The sequence below is a fragment of the Triticum aestivum genome, chromosome 5A (assembly GCF_018294505.1).
Source record: "Triticum aestivum cultivar Chinese Spring chromosome 5A, IWGSC CS RefSeq v2.1, whole genome shotgun sequence".
In the NCBI taxonomy this organism is placed as follows: Eukaryota; Viridiplantae; Streptophyta; class Magnoliopsida; order Poales; family Poaceae; genus Triticum; species Triticum aestivum.
Window position 1 is genome coordinate 400911024 of NC_057806.1, and position 20589 is coordinate 400931612.

General features: G+C 43.0%; 2 protein-coding genes across 3 annotated transcripts; one reads left to right on the forward strand and one right to left on the reverse strand.

Annotated features, from left to right (window-relative positions):
* The first annotated feature begins 8214 nt into the window (after positions 1–8214).
* Positions 8215–19048, forward strand: LOC123103617 (CD2 antigen cytoplasmic tail-binding protein 2). 2 transcript variants are annotated; one of them, XM_044525260.1, is made up of 10 exons: positions 8215–8434; positions 8561–8777; positions 9990–10115; positions 10204–10356; positions 11045–11174; positions 11303–11344; positions 16724–17023; positions 17122–17173; positions 17335–17412; positions 18453–19048. In XM_044525260.1, the coding sequence occupies exons 1-10, from the start codon at positions 8346–8348 to the stop codon at positions 18547–18549; spliced, it is 1284 nt and encodes a 427-aa protein (XP_044381195.1). In that variant the 5' UTR covers positions 8215–8345; the 3' UTR covers positions 18550–19048. The 2 variants fall into 2 exon arrangements, with proteins under 2 accessions (XP_044381195.1, XP_044381196.1); XM_044525261.1 differs by having other exon boundaries at positions 16724–17014.
* Positions 13905–14897, reverse strand: LOC123103618 (protein ALP1-like). Its single transcript, XM_044525262.1, has 2 exons — positions 14509–14897; positions 13905–14424 (listed from the first exon to the last, which is right to left on the reverse strand). Exons 1-2 carry the CDS (start codon positions 14678–14680, stop codon positions 13952–13954), a joined length of 645 nt encoding a protein of 214 aa, XP_044381197.1. The 5' UTR covers positions 14681–14897; the 3' UTR covers positions 13905–13951.
* Positions 19049–20589: the final 1541 nt, after the last annotated feature.

Genomic DNA, 20589 nt, shown 5'->3' on the forward strand with positions numbered 1-20589 from the left:
CTGGCTCGAGAGGAGCAGGAGAAATCTTTACCCAATCGATGTCAGATTGGATCCCGAAGGCGCTTCCTCTAAGCCCAATATCAGATCAGGCCCGACAAGAGTGTGAGAAACTTATCCTAGACTTGATGTTAGATTGGATTCAAGAGCTCGCTAAATTGGATTTCTCGATCTTGGTGTCAGATCGGATTGTGGTTTTTTTGACCCACCCACCACCCATCTTGTGGCTAACATCGAAGATCTTACCAATGTCCTCTAAGGAACCACTGACAAGGTCGATGATGTGGAAGAGGAGATCAGCGAGCCAGCTGATAGTCGACCACCAGCCATTGTGCCCTCATGCAAGTGGAACGAGACCTCTATGATATCTACATGGTGGATACGTCAAACGCAATGGCGGTGGCAATGACGATGGCGATGGCCAGAACAACGCGAACAACAATGACGATGCCAATGAAAACAACGGCAATGCCCCCAAGAGCCTTCTGCCCAAAGTGTCACTACACGAGGGGGAGCCAGACATCAAGTTTGGTCCCTAAGACGAGAATATCCTCAACAATCACTTGACAGCCCGTGCCATGACGAATTCAGGAGAGGCTTGCCAGGTCGGCCAAGAAGGTCACTAGGGACCGAGAAGAGTTGCTCGCACGGGCTCAGTTTGCCGAAGGCCGTTGGCAACAACTCCTCCAATTCTAGGAGGACATGAAAAACAAGAAGAAAACTATCATCGCCCACAAGTCTCGAGCGCCGCTGCGAGCCGCCATGACCGACAAGACCGACCATGCCCAACCCTCTCGCCTCTGCTAGTGATACACATTTGTGCTCCCAATTAGCACTAACATGTTGTGTGTTGCCAGGTAGCACCAACATATACCGAAAAGTGGCTGCAGAGGCCGAGCCCCACTCAGCTCTATATACATTTCTCAGCCAAAATACCTTTTCCATAACTCAAAAAAAATATCTGAAAAAATGTTTTCATGTAGACATATACTTAAAGTATACGTGTACAAATTTTCATAAACATATGTATTCACATGTGACGTATACAAAAAAGACAAATACACAGATTGAAATAGGCTTTTTCTTTGTTGTTTTTGTGTCAGATTTTTGTCTTTTTTGTGTAGCATGCAAATGATCAAATTAGTTACTGAAAATTTATACATACTTAAAGAATATGATATGTATTTGTACAAAACAATTGGCATTTTTTGAAACTTTTAAATATATTTTGATTTTTTTTTGGTAAAACGGGCTCCCTGGAGCCCGGTCTCTACGACGCCCCCCTCCAACATATACTCCTTACATGGGTGTGCTCCCAACTAGAACTAACATGTGCTCTCTATGTGGACTAACCTATGCTTTCAACCAGTATTACCTATGCTTTTTATGTGTATGTGCTCCTAACTAACACTGACACGTGCTTTCTCCACCAAACTACATAATTGATACTTAAAAATGAAGAAAATAAGATGAAAGAAAAATAATCAAGGAACCACAAAAAACACCGGTGAACCTCACTAGTCACTAGGCAACTCCCATCCCGTGTCGAGCGCCTCGCCCGCTCCTCTAGAAGGGGCGAGTCTATACCTCGCTTATACCAAGTTGTAAGCCGCCCTCCCCGCAACACTTGTACATGGGCCAGGTGACCCACATTTCGCGATCAAGGCCTAAGCTCGGGCGTGTGTAGGTTAGTTAGTTTTTCTCCTTCTTTTGTTCATATTTTGAAACTTAAAATTACTTCTAAAAAAATAAAACCATGAATTTGAATTATTTTAACACATATCCAAAAAAGGTTCACAAAAATATATATATGAAAAAACATTAATCATGCATTTAAAAAAATTAAACATGCAAAAAAGTGTTTCTAGTGTATCGGAAATATGTACAATGTGTATGAAAAAGAAAGGAGACATCAAAATATATATTTGAGAAAAATGTTAATTAAGAATTTAGGAAATGTAAGTGCGGTGTAAAATTTGTTAGCATAGTTTCAAAAATTGTTGATAGCACTAAAAAAATGATTGAAAGTGTATTTAAAAATGTTTCACAAATATTAAAAAAATTGTTCAAAAACATGTGGTTCAAAATGTTAATCATGCATTTAAAAAATGCTTAACGTGTATAAAAATGTTTCAGGTGTATACGAAAAATCACAATGTGTATGAAAATCAGTAGACATCAACACATATATTTGAAAAAGGGTAATCATGTATTTAATTTTTTAAATGCATAATAAAGAAATGTTACCAACGTATAGGAAAAATATTAAATATGTATTATTTTTTGGGACAACAAAACATTTATTTGAAAGAAATAATCATGTATTTGAAAATGTTTACAATTTTTTATTGTGTATGAAAAATGTAGAATGTATATGAAAAAGTAGACATCAAAACATATATTTATAGAAATGTTAACCATGTATTTGGAAAATGTTAAACATGTATAAAAATGTTCCTGTCATATACAAAAATGTATAATACTTTCTCCGTCCCAGAATAAGTGTCTCAGCCTTAGTACAACTTTGTACTAAAGTTAGTGCAAAGTTGATACACTTATTTTGGGACTGAGGGGGTATGTATATAAAATGTAGACATCAAAACATTTATTTGAATTTTTTTGTTAATGATGTATTTAGAAAATTTTGAACATTTAGCAAACATTATACTGTATACAAAAATGTATAATGTATATGAAAAGAATGGTAGACATTAAAACATATATTTAAAAAAAATGTTAATCATGTATTCAAGGAGTAGATGTCTCAAGGTTCGCTCTAGCCTTTGACATGATCGTAGCTAACACCCTCTTTAAAAATAGAGAATCACATTTGGTGACTTTTAGTATTGGTCAACACTCTAGCCAGACTGAGTTCGTCCTCTTGAGAAGAGAAGAGAAGCGTGCTTGCCTAAATCGTAAGGTGATACATGGAGAGAGTGTTGTCTCTCAACATAAGCTTGTGGTGGCTAATTTCCGCTTTCAGATTCATGTCCAGTGAGATAAAGCACACCAAAATCACTAGAACAAAATGGTGAAAGCTCAAGGTGGAGGCAAATTAGGTTTTCAAGAAGAGGGACATTAAAGAGGGCCCTTGGAAGGAAGGAGGGGATGCAAACAATATGTGGATGAATAGGTGACTTGCATCTGTAAGGTGGCTTTAGAGGAGGATGGAGTGACCAAGCGAAGTAGAAGCAGAGCTAAAAATACCTAGTGGAAGAACGATGATGTCTAAAAGCCTATTAAGGAGAAGAAGGACTGCTTCAGACGCCTACACCAGGATAGAAGTGTAGACAACATAGAGAAATGCAAGGTGACAAAAAGGCCGCAAAGAGAGTTGTGGGGTGAAGCAAATGGTCGGGCATATGAGGACCTCTACTAGCACTTATACATGAAGAAAGGTGAAAAGGGACGTTTATAAGATACCCAAGATCCAAGAGAGGAAGATGAGGGATGTCAACTAGGTCAAATGCATCAAGGATGACGAAACAGTTCAGTTCCTGGTGAAGGATGAGGAGATTAAGCATAGATGGCGGGTGTACTTTAAAAAATTCTCAATGAAGAGAATGGGTAACTCTACCATTGGGTCAAAGGATTCCTTTGATGATACCAGCATGCGTTTTGTGCGACGAATCCAGAAATCTAAGACCAGAGAGGCTTTGTAAATGATGAAAAGAGGCAAGGCGATGGGCCCTACTTGTATCCCCATTGAGGTGTGGAGAGGTTTTTGAGACATAGTGATAGTTTTGCTAACTAAGATTTTGAACATCATTTCTCAGGAAACAAGATGCTAAAAGAAAGGAGGCAGAGTATATTAGTACCAAACTTTAAGAAGAAGATGGATGTTCAAATTTGTACTAACATAGAATTAAGCTGATGAGCCATACAGTGAAGCTATGACTGAAAGTCATTGGGCACCGCTAAAAATGACAAATGTGACCAAATATCAAACTGATTTCATGTCCGGGAGGTCGACCATGGAAACCATTTTCTTTATACGACAACATATGGAGAAATACATGGAGCAAAAGAAGGACCTGCCGATGATGTTCATTAACTTGAAGAAGGCCTACGATAATATGTTGCGGAATGTCAAGTGGTGTTACTGGGAGAATCACAAAGTCCCAAGAAAGTACATTACCCTCATGAAGGATGTGTATGATAATGTTGTGACAAGTGTTCGAACAAGTGATGGCGACACTGATGACTTCCTGATTAAAATAGTACTACACCAAGGGTCAGCTCTGAGCTCTTATATTTTTTTCTTTAGTGATGGATGAGATCACAAGGTATATACAAGGACATATCCCATGATGTATGCTCTTTTGGGATGATGTGGTGCTAGTCAATGATATTCGACCGGGGGTTAATAGAAAGTTAGAGCTATGTAGACAAACTTTAGAATCGAAAGGTTTCAAACTAAGTAGAAATACAACTGGGTACATGAGGTGCGGTTTCAGTACTACTAAGCACGCGGAGGAGGAGGTTACCTTTGAAAAGCAAGTGGTACCTCATAAGGACACCTTTCAATATTTGGAGTCAATGTTTGCAGAATGATGGTGATTTGACCCACAATGTTGTATGTTGCTGGGTGTTGACCGAGGCGACATGTCCAACACTGAAGATGTGCATGTTGAGATGGATGCGTTACTACACAAGAAAGGACCGGGTCCAAAATAATGATATACATGAGTGAGTTGGGGTAGCATCGATTGGAGAGAAGCTTGTCCAGCATCATATGAGATGGTTTGGGCATATACAACAGGCCTCCAGAAGCTCCAGTGTAGGGCGGATGGGTAAAACATGTTGATAATGTCAAGAGAGGCTGGGTGTAGACCAAACTTGACATATGAGGAGTCCATAAAGGGAGACCTAAATGACTGAAATATCATCAAAGACTAGCCATGGAGAGAGGTGAGTGAAAGCTAATTATCAATGTGCCAAAACCATGAATTTGTTTTGAAAGAGAGAAGTCCACTTTACAACCCTGAACTTACCACTCGGGTTAAGGTTCAACCCTCAACTTTAAAACCAGTCATTCTACACCCCGAACTAGCCATCCGGGCCAAGAATCAACCCTCCACCCGGTTTTGATTCCCTAGAGCGGTTTTGACTACTTGACTGTTGACCGGGCACAACCACGTCAGATTTTTGACCCCTCTCTGTTTTGACATGTTTTTTTTGCCATGCCCTCTCTCCCCCGCTGGCGGCAGCAACAACAACAGTGGCCACCATGCATGCTCGTGCACTGGTGAACAAGAGGAACCCCCGTGCTTGCTCCGCTGCCATGCATACCCCCATGCTTGCTCTTCTGGTATGTGCGTGCTCCTGTGTATCCTGTCATGTGTGCTCGTGTTGCCTTTCTTCCCAGCAAGCGACTGCGTGGGATGAGCAGTACAACGAGCAGCAGACGAATGAATCGGCAATAGGAAGTGGGAGTTGCACCTCCTGCAGCCAGTTCACGCTCCCGATAAAAGACCGCCGGAAACGATAGAGCAAAGCCAGCGCTCGCACAATGATGGCCCACTATTCATCACATGGCCGCACGAGAACAATGCCCGCACGACACCATGCCCGCTGCACTACCGAGGAAGGGGTGGATCAGCTCGTCGTCTCCATCCTCGACGACCCCAGCATCAATCGTATCATGCACACGACTGGCTTCTCGATCTCCCAGGTCAGGGGGAGCATCGAGGGTGTCGCCATCTTGTCGTATTTCACCAGGAGGGACCAGAAAGGCGCTAGGGTGCTGCCTGTTTGAGGTACGAGTGCTCTTGATCCGGACTTCCGCGGCAGAGGTGGCCGTCGGCTGCTCTGCGTCATCGACATGGAGGCGGGACGGCCTGGAGGAGCGCCAATCGACTTCTTTACACGCTGGTTGGAGTGTGATTTTGCAGTTTAGCCCTTGGACACTCTGTTAATTTGGCGCATGTGTGACCCTGAGTGACATGGCTATGTTGATGGCGAAGTCAACTCGGTCAGAACCAGATGCGTCAGCGAAAACCGACTTTACTCACGCCCATGGTTGAATTATGAACGGGATTGAAAGTTTAGGGTGTATAGTAACCGGTTTAAAGTTCGAGGTTGAATATTAAACCAAGTAGCAAGTTGAGGGTTAAGAAATGAACTTCTCTCGTTTTGAAATCTTGTGGGTTTCAGCTATAGCTTGCCTCAACTTATTTGAGATTGAAGATTTGTTGTTGTTGTTGTTGTTTTTGTTGTTGTTGTTGTATACCTGATATATATAAAAAAGTACATATGTGTAAGAAAAAAGAAGAAAAAACCAAAAGAAAACATGAAAGAAACAAATAAAATCAAAGAAGAAAAAGAACAACAAAAACAAATAAGAAAATAAAAAACCTAAAAGCCAAAGAAATAGCAAAAATATAGTGTACCAAATAAAATCAATGAAAACCTTAAAGAAAAACATAGAAAGGAAAAAAAACAAGAAAGAAACAAAAGAAAACCCCAAAGAAAAACAAGAAACAGATGAGACACAATGAAAACCAAAAAACTCATAAAAACACAAAAAAAGAAAAAATAACATCTAAAAACCAGACAACCTGAACCATTATATACAACAAAAAACCACCAACCTACAGCTACGAAACGCAACTACCGAAAGGAATGACCGAAAGCAATAAGCTACTCCCTCCGTTCCATAATAAAATCGTTTTTATATTTTAGAACAGAGGGAGTAATTCATACCACTCTGTTCAATTTTTTTTTTCTCTCAAATGGATGTATCTAGCATCAAGTTAATGCTAGATACATCCATTTAAGAAACACGTTTGAGATAAGTTTTATCCGACGGAGAGAGTATGTGCGGACACTGCAGGCGAGGGGAGCTATCGTCTTGCTATAAGAGCATCTCCAACAGGCGCCCAACGCGCCGCGCGGTAAAAACGGATTTGGCGCGCGCCCATCGCCTGGTTTGGCGCAGCGCGCAGCGTTTGCTCCAACAGCCGCGCGCGTGCAGCTCCAGCAGGCGCGGTAAAATGCAGTGCGCGCTCATTCTACAATATTTTTTAAATTAAAATTACATAGATAAAAAACGATACAAAGATATTTTACATCGGTGCAACTACTACGGCATAGATAGATAGATAGAAACTACTACAACATACATAGATAGAAAATTACTCCAAGTCACTATCATCACCATCATCACTTCTCGTCGGTGTCGTCCGAGGTTGAGAGCCATATGTCGTCCCAACGTTCATCGTCCGAGGTGAAGAATGACCTCCCACCTGCGAAGACGATGTCACACTGCTTGTTCGCCACTGCCTTCCGCTGACACCGGTCCACCAGCTCCAAGCGGCGCCTTGCCGTCCTCTCCGCCCAGTAGGCACGCTCGGCGTCGACGTTCTCTGGGTGGCGACGGCGCCACTCCGCCATGGCTTGCTCGTTCTCTTCAGCGACAAGGAGACGGCGCTGCCACCGAGAGTGGTCGGCACGGTCCATGTCCGTGATGAGACACGGCGGAGGGGCGAGGCGCTGCGCCTCCTCGCGCGTGAAGACGTCCCGGAAATTCATCTGCGACCGGGGCCTCTCCAAGCGCCACGCCGCCGCATCGTACGCGCGGGCCGCCTCGCGCGTACTCCGGAACGTCCCGAGGCCGAGCCGGACGTCGCCGGACTGTATCTCAGTGGAGTACCAGCCGTTGGGGCGCTCGCGGACGCCGCGAAAGCCCGAAGCACCCCGACGGCGCGGCGGCATGGTGGCGCGGTGGTGGCACAGAAAGCGGCGAAGCGGCGAGGTTGCGAGGAGAAGGGCGCGTGGCTGTCTGTTCTATGCGCGTGGCGAAGCGCGGGACTTTATAGGCGCGTGTGAAGCGGCACGCCAAATCTACCGCGCCGCGTGCCGCTTTCTCCCGTGCGCGCAAACGCTTCCCACGCGCGGTAATTTCCCGCCACCGATGGAGCGCACGGAACCAACCGGCGCGCGTGAAAAACTGCTTTTACTGCGCGGGCGCGCGTTTTGCCGCATCTGTTGGAGATGCTCTAAGCGAGATATAGCTCCAGCGCTCTAGCCCTTAAAAAAAGGTCCAGCTCTCTGTAAGTACCATGTGTCGGGCCAGCAACGGGCCTTTTTTTTTTGCCTTTTGAGAATCAGCAACGGGGGGCTTTGCGTGACGTCTGGAAGGTGTGTGACAAGGCCGGCCTACAACCTTGGTTAGCAATCCTTTGCCTATCTGAAATCAACTTCCGCCCAGCCCAGCCCTTTCCTTCGGTCAATTTGAAATCAACCCACGAGAGAGAAAGCTGGCAAGGGCCCAAATATACAAGCGTGCTTCTGGTCTCTTCCTTCGCTCTGCCGTCACCGTCGCCGCTTCTGCTCGCCGCCGACCTATGGATCCCACGGCGCCGCAGCGCGGCACCAAGCGCCCCCTGCCCGCGACCGCCGCCGGGGACGAAGACGATGACCGCTCCGCCCTCGGGTAAGTCAACCCAACCCCCTCCCTCCGGCCTGACCCCTATCCGTTTTCTCCCGTTCTCCCCGGTACCCCGCGTTAGGGTTTCGCGCTCCGGTTCGGCTGATGTTTTCCATCTTTTCTCCTGTCAAGGGACCGCAAGGTGCGGTTCCCCAAGGGGAAGAAGGCCAAGTACCGCGACCCTGCTGCCGCTGGCAGCAGCGGGGAGGGGGGCGCCGCCGCGGAGGACATCGACGAGCTGATGAACCCCGAGCTCGCGGCGGTGAAGCGAGCGCGACGGCGCCACCGCAGGGAAGGGGACGACGCGCAGGGCACCGCCAACGTCAAGGGCTTCGAAATGCGCTACAAGGTATGCAGTGCTATTCCTGCCCTTGAGTTTCTTCAGAGGGCTTGATTTCTTATGTGGATCGGATAGATAGGATTCTTATGCAAGTGATTGTAGTCTTGTAGTTTCTAGTTTCTATGAAGTTTCGTCGGAATTTACAAGCTGCCATATGGCTGCGACCAGATGATGTCTAGGCAGAATTGGAGCTAGTTGATGCTATACTGTGTTGTCGTGCTACTTTTAAATGCATTTTTCTCACATGGCTGCGACCAATTAAACTATTAAACCATGTCCATTATGGATATTATTTGGTAACATGCCAACTTGGTGAAATTACCCAGTAACTTCAAATGATCCTGTATTTTTTGTGAAGGTTCTGATGGAAAATTGCAGTCCTGAGGGCACTAAAGATAAAAATAGAGGAGGTGTTTGCGTTTATGTATGGCCACTGGTCTAGCAAAACATCCGGTGATCAAACACCAAACAGAAAAACTAGTGGCATAGACCAGGCCTCTACCAATTGGTTTAGTATCTATGGTTAGATTACATAAATTATTAGTTGGGCATTTGTTTGGTTCATGTTGAAGCCATGGGCCTATGTTAAAGGATTAGGGCATATCCATTGCATAGGCGCTTGTATAGATGTTTAAGGATTAAAAATTAAAAAACGCTTCCTAGCGTTTGCGTAAGAGCCTGACTTTCCAACGCTGAGATGTTATGGGGCGCTAAGTCTCTCACTTAAAATCAGCCCATGTCAACTAGAGCGCCTGCTGCCAGACTTGGCAGCGCTAGCTAGCAGGCGCCAGGAAAAATTCTCCCAATGAGTGAAACATCCGAGATTAGGATCCCTAGCGTCCGTCCTTAGCGTCGCGTTGTACGTGCCCTTAGTGTTTCTTACGATGCATATTGCTCACATCTTAGCACGTTCTATGCAGGGAAGGATGCAGTTTTTTTTACATTGTTTTGGTAAAAAATGAACTTGATTATTTTACTATGCTTTTCAACTTACGACTGAAATATTACATAGCTGCTCTTTCATATTGCTTGGCTGTTGTATAAAATCCTGTGATCATGGCTTTTACTTAGCCTTTTTCATATTTTGACTTCTAAGCATGATAATATATTTATACCTGCACTTTGCCCTGCTTATCATTGGTAGTATGATTATTAGGCATAAGTTTGAAGCTAACCACTTTGCTATCATTGTCAGATAACACAGACTTTGATGTTCAACAGGACGACGCCAACTTTATCGATGATGGTATTGAGATAGAACCTTTTAACTTGGAGCAAGAGAGGGAAGAAGGATACTTTGATGAAAATGGGAATTTTGTGGAGTTTGCAAGAGGCAACGATATGAAGGTATGGTCTATTTTATGTTTATCGTCTTGGATGTTGCGCATGGAGTTACAATCTATAATTTGGTGACGCAATCACCTGTTTTGTACAGGATGCCTGGTTGGATAATGTTGAAGTAGACACCAAATTTGCTGGAAAGGTTCAAAAGAAAAAAGACAAAGAAGAGGAGTTCCAGGACCTTTCTTCTGATGATATTGGAAAGATAAAAAGGAGAATAGCAAACATGCTTGAACCAGCAGAAACGGTATGTTCAATTGCAGCTTCTGTATAGCTTTAACTTTAACATTGTGATAGTTACAAGAGGGGCACAAGGTTCCCTTGTTGTATTCTTGGCTTACCGGCAACATCACTAGAGAAATGATTTAGTGAATTAGTTTAACCGTAGTCTCAAGGTGCTTGGTGACATAAACCTGGCAGTGTGTTACTTTTTGCCCTTACATCCTTGCTGTATGGATAATCAATCGAATTGCACTGCATGTCTGTAACGCACAATGCTGTTTGTACTTATCATGTCTATTGGAGACTGAGGGAAGCATGCTCTTGATATGCTCGTGTGCTGCATTATCTTCTCTCAATGCTGAGGTTATAAACTTGATTTGTAACAAACGAATCCAGAAACTATTGCATTTTTTGCTTCACGGCATTTCTTGGAGCATATGCTTTTATTACAGATTGTATGCCAAATGTTCAGTAAAAAGTCTGATACAGTTATAACCTTAGAGTATGTGGTACACTTTTTTTTACCTGGATACAGCTTACAACCATGTCTGCTATGTCACATTGTTGTTTTATCTTTATAGACTTGTAGCAAAACATTGTATGAGTCAAAACCTATCATGAAACAAAGGAAACCATGTGAGACCTTTTTCTGTTAATAATGCACTCATGGGTTGAATGCATGTTAAATCTTTTCTTGAATGGTGTTCTGCCAGATAATTCAGGCTTTGAAACGATTGAAGAGTACATCTACTGACAATCGGGGAAGAATGACTGAGGGGACCAAGCACATATTTGATGAGCTGACAGAAGCTGCCATGAATCTAATGGAGAATGGGGAGTACAGTATGTGTTCCTTTTCTGTTTAACTTTTTTAGTTTGTTAGTTTTTAAACCATTCATTAATCATTTCGGTATGGCAATAACCTTCTCATGATCTGCATTCTTATATCGTTTTTTATTGTCCTGGTGTAGATGTATATTCAGATGATCGGGAGACATTTGTACGTGAGGCTGGTTAGTACCTCCCTTATTACTAACTTATCCATATCTTCTTTTTCTTATCACCATGTCTCAGTTTTGATACTACCACATGTTCCCATTCCCAACGTGAAAACAATATTGCATTAGTGTTACTAGTCAAAACTCAATAGGCGACAGTTAAAATGAACGCTATATGAAATGTGTGTGCTTAACGAATATGCTTAATATCAGCCATCACCAATCAGGTGCCAGTTTTGTGACATTGTTTCAGTAAAAGCTTGCAAGTCACATAGATATGCTACATTTTAGGTTATGTCTATTTCCAACAGAAACAGATCCATCTGTGTTACTGCAATTAATACATGAAATGAAGGGGCTGTTTGGATTGGGCCCAATCTTGCCCTACCAAATAATTGGCATGACCAATTCCAGGGCATGACCAAAAAATTGGCAAGTCATGGCTGTTTGGATTGTAGCCATTAGTACTTGCCAATTTTTTGGCAAAACCATTGGATGTCATTTGGTTTGAAGCCAAATATTTGGCACCTTTCACTGGCATGTGTTTGGTTTGGTTTCAAAATTTGAAAAATGCATGCCAGCCAATAAAAGAACACTTGTGTGTAAACAAGTATTCACATATCACATGCTACAAAAAAAAATTGAATTAACCAAAACACATACGCACACAAACTATGCATTTCCAGAACTTCAGAATGACATAACTAAACTCATACATTAAGTAGCTCATATATTGTTTGATACATGATAGACAAAATAAGGTTCACATACTTTACCATACCATCTAGGACATAACAGCCAGCCATGCACCAAATGCACTCCATACAAACAGTACATGATGCACCCAAGTTCGCTGTATATAGACAAAATATGCATGACGATGTTATCCATGCTCCCACTAGGTGTTAAAGCGTTCCTAGCGATATAAACAAAAGGTTGCCACAAACTCTATCTAATCATGTGGCAATTCAGTGAGCAGCCGCAGATCCATCATTGCCACCTTCATGAAACTGAGGCTCAAAGTAGCTAATGACCCACTCTCGAAGAATTGTTTCATCGGCATAGTTAAGATAGCTACGGAAGATATCTTGGTCTGGCTTGGATAGATAGGCAACAATCTCAAGTTTATCCTTAGCTGGGATGGTAAGGGCATTGATCTGCTTCCAAAGATTTGCATAAGGATCTGCAGGTTGCATTGGATGCAAGGGATTCAGCTAGCTTCTTGATACTGGTTACCATATCATCATTAGATACCTTGCCCTTCTTGTTTGCTTTGCCCTTGGTTGGCTTCTTGGAAGGTGATGATGACACACACTTGCGCTTCTTGTTTAATGGATTGCCATCCAAGTCGACTTTAGGACTGTGACGGTCAATAGTGTCAGAGTCAGCTTCATCACTGTCTACTGGAATTAGATTTCCCTCAAGTTCCCTCACATCCTCGCTGTCATCACTAGCATCATCCACATTGACAGTGGTTTGGTCAACTGCGAGTGAGCCATCAGCATGAGATTGATCCAAGAATAACTCTTCCAATTGATGAAAGAACCTAATGGGTCTGGTATGATAATTGACTGCAGTTTTCTGCACACAAGGTAAGGTAAAAAGAGTAAAATAATGATGTAATGAACACAAAACATGAGAGAAGTTGCAGGTATAAAAAAACACAACAAGAGACAGTGAATATGAAGCATACATATATATAGACAATAGCAGCTATCCACTCATTTTTAGATCAGACCATGATATAAATAAGAGAAAAAAATAATAAGAACTTACATTGAGTCTTTGCTTTTCTGACTCAGAAAGTGTGAATGTGAAAGTGGTTCTGTCAAGGCCATTGCCACTATTGGCCATGGCACGACGCACCCAGCCCCACTTCTCCTTGCATTGACGATAGTGTCGATCCACTTGGGTTTGAGTGACACCAAGCGAAAACTTGCCATTTAGAGCATCAGCACATTGCAAGTGGTGTTGTTTCTTGAACTTGAAAGTTGCAGGTTTGTCCTTACGAAGGTCGATATACCATTCAAGCATAAACCTTGTCGCCTCGTCAGTCCAGGTTATGTACTTATCACCAGGATTGGAGTCCTCCTCGGTCTTCAGAGTGAGCTTATGCTTCCCCATGACCTACAGATAGGTCACCATTGCAAACAACTACTCCCTCTGTCCCAGAATATATAAGAACGTTTTTGACACTATGCTAGTGTTAAAAACGTTCTTATATTTTGGGACGGAGGGAGTAGTTATTAAGAAAGTGAGTTGGAAGCAAAAACCCTCAAAAAAATGTCAGCATACGAACATGAAGCATCACAGATCTAACTTATAGCAGGACAGAACTAAACTTATTTAATAGGACAGAGAGACCAGATTAAATTGAAATAAGTCAAACAATATTACGAGGATACGATAATTTACACAAAGTCATTAAAATAGAACACTACATCGTTCAATTTGCCCTCGCATGGAAATACATCGAAGGTACAGTACATCCTTCAAATGTTCCCTCACATGGAAATACATCAAAGGTACAGTACATCCTTCAAATGTTCCCTCACATGGAAATACATCAAAGGTATAGTACATCCTTCAAATGTTCCATCACATGGAAATACATCAAAGATACTAAGCTGGGATAGCATCAGCCTCATTGTCACGTGCACTCTCTCTATCTGTCCACATTTGCTGAGCGATTAAATCTCGCTTGGCAGCCCACTCACGTATGTCAGCCTCTTGATCACGAACCCGCCCACTACTCCTAGGGAGGTTGGCATACCATGTCGCCTCATCCACAACATAATCATCTGGACCATTTTCTAATATCCAATTGTGCAAAGCACAACAAGCAACTACCACTTTAATCTGAGATTTTATAGGTATGAAGGGCCTTTGAGTAAGAATCTTGAAGCGACTCTTAAGAGTCCCAAATGCCCGTTCAACTGTGGTCCTAAGTGATGAATGGCGGTGGTTGAACAATTCTTTTGGGGCAATTGGGTCACGGTCTCCAGCAAATTCATTTAGGTGGTAGCGCACACCACGATAAGGAGGTAATATCCCCGGCCTCGCAGCATACCCAGCATCAGCCAAGAAATATTTCCCTACAGTCATGTTGTATTAACAGTGAGTTAAAGTCAAGTTGGCACAACACAGTGACAAACATGTATGTTACGTTGTATATGTACCTTCGGGTATTTTTAATCCCCCTGGACGTGTGAGGGCATCTTTTAGCACAAGAGAATCATGGGCAGAGCCCTCCCAACCAGCTAGAACATATGTGAATCGAAGGTCGAAGTCAACAACTGCTAGCACATTTTGGGAGGGGTATGACTTGCGACCCCTAAACTCGTCGACCATGTGGGCAGGAACACAAGCCTTAACATGAGTGCCATCTAGTGCCCCTATGCATCCCTATGAATATGAGAAAGGGGAGTTCATGTCAAGCTTGGGTTAGGTCGATCTTGTATAATCAGTAATAAATCTACGGTCTAAGGGTTACCTCAAAATACGGGTAGAATCTGTCCGGGCTGCTAGTGATTTTTGTGTGTGTGTCCGTTGATCTAACGTAAATGAGATCACGAGCTAACTCCCCCATCGCACGAAGAACAATATTGAAATATCTGCTCACTGTTTCACTAGATCGCCAGAACCAAAATCCAATGGATGAATTTGTGTGATGCTGACCGATCTTGTATAGGAACATTGCTACTTGTTCCTCTACTGAAACATGTAGTGTATCACTTAACAACTTTTTCTGCCTGAGCCTAATGCATAGCTTGTAAAACACAGCTCGAGACATCCGCAGTTGCTTGATACATATTGCATCGGATATGTCAATTAGCCTAACCAGGACATTTAGTCCTGTAGATGTCTCTCTCAACTAGTGGACCATACTTTCTTCCTCCACTTCTAAATTTTCTATCATCTCTGTTTCTATACCAAAGAGCCAAGAGAAGAACAATGACATACAGAGTTCTCTGCCACAACATGGTGAGATAATAATATCTTTGCTGATCCAAGTCCATCTGAATCAATATAATAAGTACATTAATATGAATGATCTAAATCATATTTACATTGTACAAAATCAGAGCTGCTTATAACTAATAATACTGATGAGTAACTTATAAAAAGATCCACCTAAATCATTAACAAAAAATACAGATATGTGCTTGACTATTTGTGAATCAGAAATAAGAGACAGAGATAATAAGTCCCAATCAACAATTAATCATATATGTCCAGCCGGCTTCTAAGAAATTTATGGACAACAATGTTCTAAAAACAGAGGTCGTATGGACTCATAACTAGCTCTGTGTCAAATATCCTTCTCATGTCCTAATTTCTAGTGCCTTGGCTGCCTTTTCAAGACTTCACAGATGCTGCATATGGAGATCTAAGACTGGGAGCAGGGGCAAAGGGCATGGATTTGGTAGGCAAGTACTTAGATCTAGCAAGTATATACGTACGTGCAGCATATCACCAATTAAAATGGTCAGATTGAAGCAAATCATGCCAAGAGAAAAGGGGATCGGGGTGGGATTGAAGGGGATTTGAGCTGCTGACCGTGGTTGGATTGAGAGATGAGAACGAGAGACGGAGCAACGCCGGCGGCGGCCGGAGAAGCTCGTACTGTCGCAGGAATCCGGCGGCCTTGGCGATAGCTGCAGATCTTGCCCTCCGCTCGCTCCTGTGTGTTTGCCTGGGATGAGAAGAGGAAAGTGAAGGAACCGACGAGGAAATTTCGCTGCCTACCTTCTATACTCGGCGTTCAGTTCGCGCGCGACTTGATGCGGCCAATTTTTTGGCGGCTGATTTCCGCGCCGCCGTTTCGCCCGCGATTTGGAAAAAATTGATGCGGGCGCGCTGGGGCGAGCCAAAATTGGTCGTGATCCAAGTGGAGGCCAAAAGGGTCGTGCGTGACCAATATTTTGGTAAGGCAACTATTGGTAGTCATCCAAACAGCCCCGAATACTTACCACCCATTTGAATCCATTCACCCGCTTGAATGAATAGAAGTACTTTAGATGGTTTGTGCTACTGCTATCACCTATTCTGGAGCTAGCACCATTGTCCATACAAAATGAGTGTTGACATAACTTAGTCAAGCTAACATGATGGCTCATTAAACAAACACACAATATATTTTCCCCATTCAAAAGATGACCCACCGGTAGATGAACTAAGAATCTACCCAGCTTACAAAAGGTGATGGTAGAAAATGATAAGAAGCAGATAGAGCCTGTTGGTCTAAATCCATGCGGATATTTGCTACTTTTATGAATAGTCTTGTAGCTGTAGAGCATTGTGCTTTTTTATGCTTATTGTAAATTATTCCTTAATATTGTCTCAATGGGGATCGCACCTGATTACATGTTTCCATCATTTTGCGTTTTGCAGAGGGTTATGAACGTCTAGCACGTGCCCGACTTGGCATACCAGAAGTTGAAGAAGATATATTTGCAGACGCCACAGAGAGTGGCCCGACTACCACGTCCTTACTGGAGATGGACAGTGGTCCTTCAGCTGCCAATACCTCTGCGACAACTGCTATAGCAAATGATGATGATAATAACTTTGACATGTTTGGTGAAAATGACGACACTGATGTCAATCCTGATTCTGATGCAAAAACTTTAGATTCAGGTTCCAATCCCGAGCCAGTACCACAAGATGCTTCTGGAACCTCAGGTGCTGAAAGTAAGCTTTTATCTCAGTGAATTTCATGCTCTCTCCTTTTATTTTTTGTCAAGAATCATGTCTGTACTTGTTAGCAACTCTTTTGGTTATTCTTGCAGAGGTTGGTAATGGAAGTGCAGACTCAGATTATGTCTACGATCCATCGTCAGGGTAGGTTATAGATCTTACTTTATAGTAATTTGCTGCAGTTACACTCTAATTATATAATTTAGTTTTTCGTTACAGCAAGAGATATGTAGTTAGCAGCTGACTGTTGTACTGTTGATCTCATCACTTGCGTTGATTATACTCCCTTATTGGTTTTCATGCAGTTACTATTACAGCAGCAGCACAGGCTATTACTATGATGCTGCATCTGGGTGTTATTGCGCTGCATCTACAGGAACCTGGTATTTCTTTTTGTGTTTTTCTTTCATTCACAATCAATTAATGTTTCTTTCTGTGTGTCTGACCACTTTTTTGTGGGTGCATCAACTTGCTTTCTAGTATGGTTCCCTTTTGGTTAGTATGCTTGTGGTAATTACAGTATGACCTGCTTAGAGGAATCGTATACCGTGGAATAATTATGATGTGGATGAAGTTATCATGTTCACGTTGGCGTTATCCAAATAGGGGAGTAGATCATGGTAGTTAGGATTGGATCCTTGAATCTTTGTAGCGAGTTTGTTATTTCTTAGTGTAGTTCTGGTTATCCGGGAATGATCCGAGGTTCATTGCAGTCATTTTCGGTTATAGAGGAATTGCTTATTGTTTTATTTCACAGTGATTTTTCATTGGGTTGCGTTGTAATGTTAATCTAATTGCATCATCATGATAAAGTGGATAAGCGTGATTCCAGGTTTACTGCCAGTTGCTCTCAATTGCTAGCCTGTTATTTTTTTTACATGTAACATGTGTCCACTTATAACCATTGTAATAAAAGATGTACCCCATATATAATAAGGGTGTATCCCATATGAAAAGTAGCTTGATTGTAGGCAAGTAATCACTGACCACTGCTAGTGAAGCATCCATACCTAATTACCTCAAGCATCCCAGTATCCCTGAGCATTTCAGCTCGAGTTGTTTTTTGTTTCTAGTTTGATGCATGTCCAGTTGACCATAGAACTGCAGAATGCGTCCAACAAAGCTTTTGACACAAGAAATATCCAGAACGTAAGGGAAAACTAGCTTTGTCAGTTTGAACAGGACACACTGGTTTGTGGAAACGAGTACCAGATCCAAACCGTGCTGTTACCATAATCTCGTGTAACTGAGTGATGGATATGCTGGCTCTGCAATTTTCCATTTATAGAACAAAGTTGCTTGTCGGCATCCATATCATATAACTGCAGTATTTTCGTAGTTGATATACCATATGACTGAGTCCTTGCTGCAGGTCTCTGAATGCTGGCAGTATCTGTGCTGATGTGCTATATGGTATTTGCAGGTACTCGTACGATGAACAATCAGGCACATACACAGAAATGCACGGCGAACAAACCGGCATGCACAAAGAAGTAGAGGGAGAGGGGGTCAAGGAGTAGACGAGGTGTAACAGTTTGCCCCCAAGATAGGTGGTTTCTACTCCCCAGTGTTTTGTTGATGCGGTGTAGCTTCAGTATGCAGTAGAGCTGTAGAGGCCCCCTGGATCTCAACTATCATGTTGACGAGGAAAAGAGCTGGTTACTGATGATTGTAGGATGTTAATTGAAGTTCATGCGATCATCCACGGAGCGTTTGCCCAGTTATGAGTTGTCGTTTTTCTCTAACCATTTGCCGACTGGCCCACCATGTTCATGCAGAAAGGAAACCTGTAACATGTGTTATGATACATCGCCCTTTGTGAAATTGGAACCTCACTGTAACTTGTTGGACCATATACGTAGAAGTAGGATGATAGTTGGTCCTGATTGAAGTTGCTTTGACAGAGAAGGTTTTGTAGCGCTGAATGTTGCGTACTTGGCATACCACGAGCACTTAATTTTCTCTTCGTTGCTCTATGCACCTGAGTTTCCCACATGGAAATTCCACTTTTTTTGTTAATACATAATCAGGACTAATGGCATGTATGTATATATATATATATATATATATATATGTATGTATGTATGTATGTATATATATATATATGTGTGAAAAAGCATGTAGAATTGTGGCTGCTTAGGGAGATGCAGCTCGTGACCAAATCGAACGGAGATCCGATGGAACATTCCGAGAAGAGTTGGTTATTCGCAAGGCCAAGCGCTGGCCGTCGTAGTCGCCCAGTTTCATGACAGAATTTATCATTCGTGTGTGGTACTCCTTCATCTCATAATGTAAGATGTTTTAAAAAAATGTTGTACATTAATGAGACGGAGGGAGTAGAAACTAGTAAGCGCGAGTGTTTTCATGCGGCTTGCTAGCTCGATAATTTTACTACTAATACCTCGTAGGAATATACTCGCAAACGATACCGTATGCGCATTTTCAGCATTCGATATGCAGGATATAGGAGGATGTCAACTGTAATGCTTGGCATAAGACACGTATACCATCTGCACCAGATCCGGGTAAAACATCCATCTGTCAGATCGGTCAATAGATATTTGTGGTTACCTTTTTGCACCGGTGAGTCAAAGTCAAAACCCCATCTTGTGTTCACACGCAGCATGTACGTGCAGCTGCTACAGTCAGTTACTGCTAGCCGAAGAGGATGCATGCAAGTTGCGACAACTAGTACTCCTAGCCAGCTACAGGATCCAGCCTGCGTTCACACGATCGTAGTAGTACCCCTATTTTTTTTTCATGGTAATACGTGTCATTTATGTCGTAAGGGTCATAGTACAAGTCACGTACGTACCGACCTGACAAAACTGAAAAGACAGCAGAACGCTAGCCTTTGCACACAGGAACACCAGCCAAGAAGTAAAATTATAAACAAGACTGAAGAATCCTCTGAGCTTGACACCAACGACCGTCACCTGTCTCTGGCACCACCATAGCAGCCACCAAAAGAGAAAATGACGGGTCACCTCCACACCCGAGCTCGACGCGGCTCCATCGCTGATATGCAGCTTTGCGGACCTCCAAGGTGGCTCGCCAATAAAGGCGAAACCATTGCCGTTGAACGAATCAGACCGGGGCAACACCCCGGACACGTCATCGAACTCCAGATCTGGCACTCCCCAACTAAGACGTTGGAGGAGGAAACCATACCTGCCTGCCACGAACCACGAACCCAGATCCACCATCTTTCAGATGTCGTCGATGCAGACCACAATCTGCATCCGCTCCTGAACTACCTCCCAAGCTCCACGCCGGCGCTGGAGCAAACGTCATCGCAACAACGGAGCCCAAGGACACAGGTCCACCACGAGGATGCCGCCGCTGCCGCACCATCCTCGCTTGAACAGTCTGGTTTCCAAATCCACCCCAAAAGCAGATCGCTTTGTTGGGAAAGGATCTGAAGATTTATTAGTCGGCGCCGCCATCACCATAGCCGAAGCCATGACGATGAACAACCCAAAATCCTAAAAAACTAATACCTAAATCAATCCACACGCGCAGATCCGGCGGCTCCCCTCACCATCGAGACCGAGGTCGTC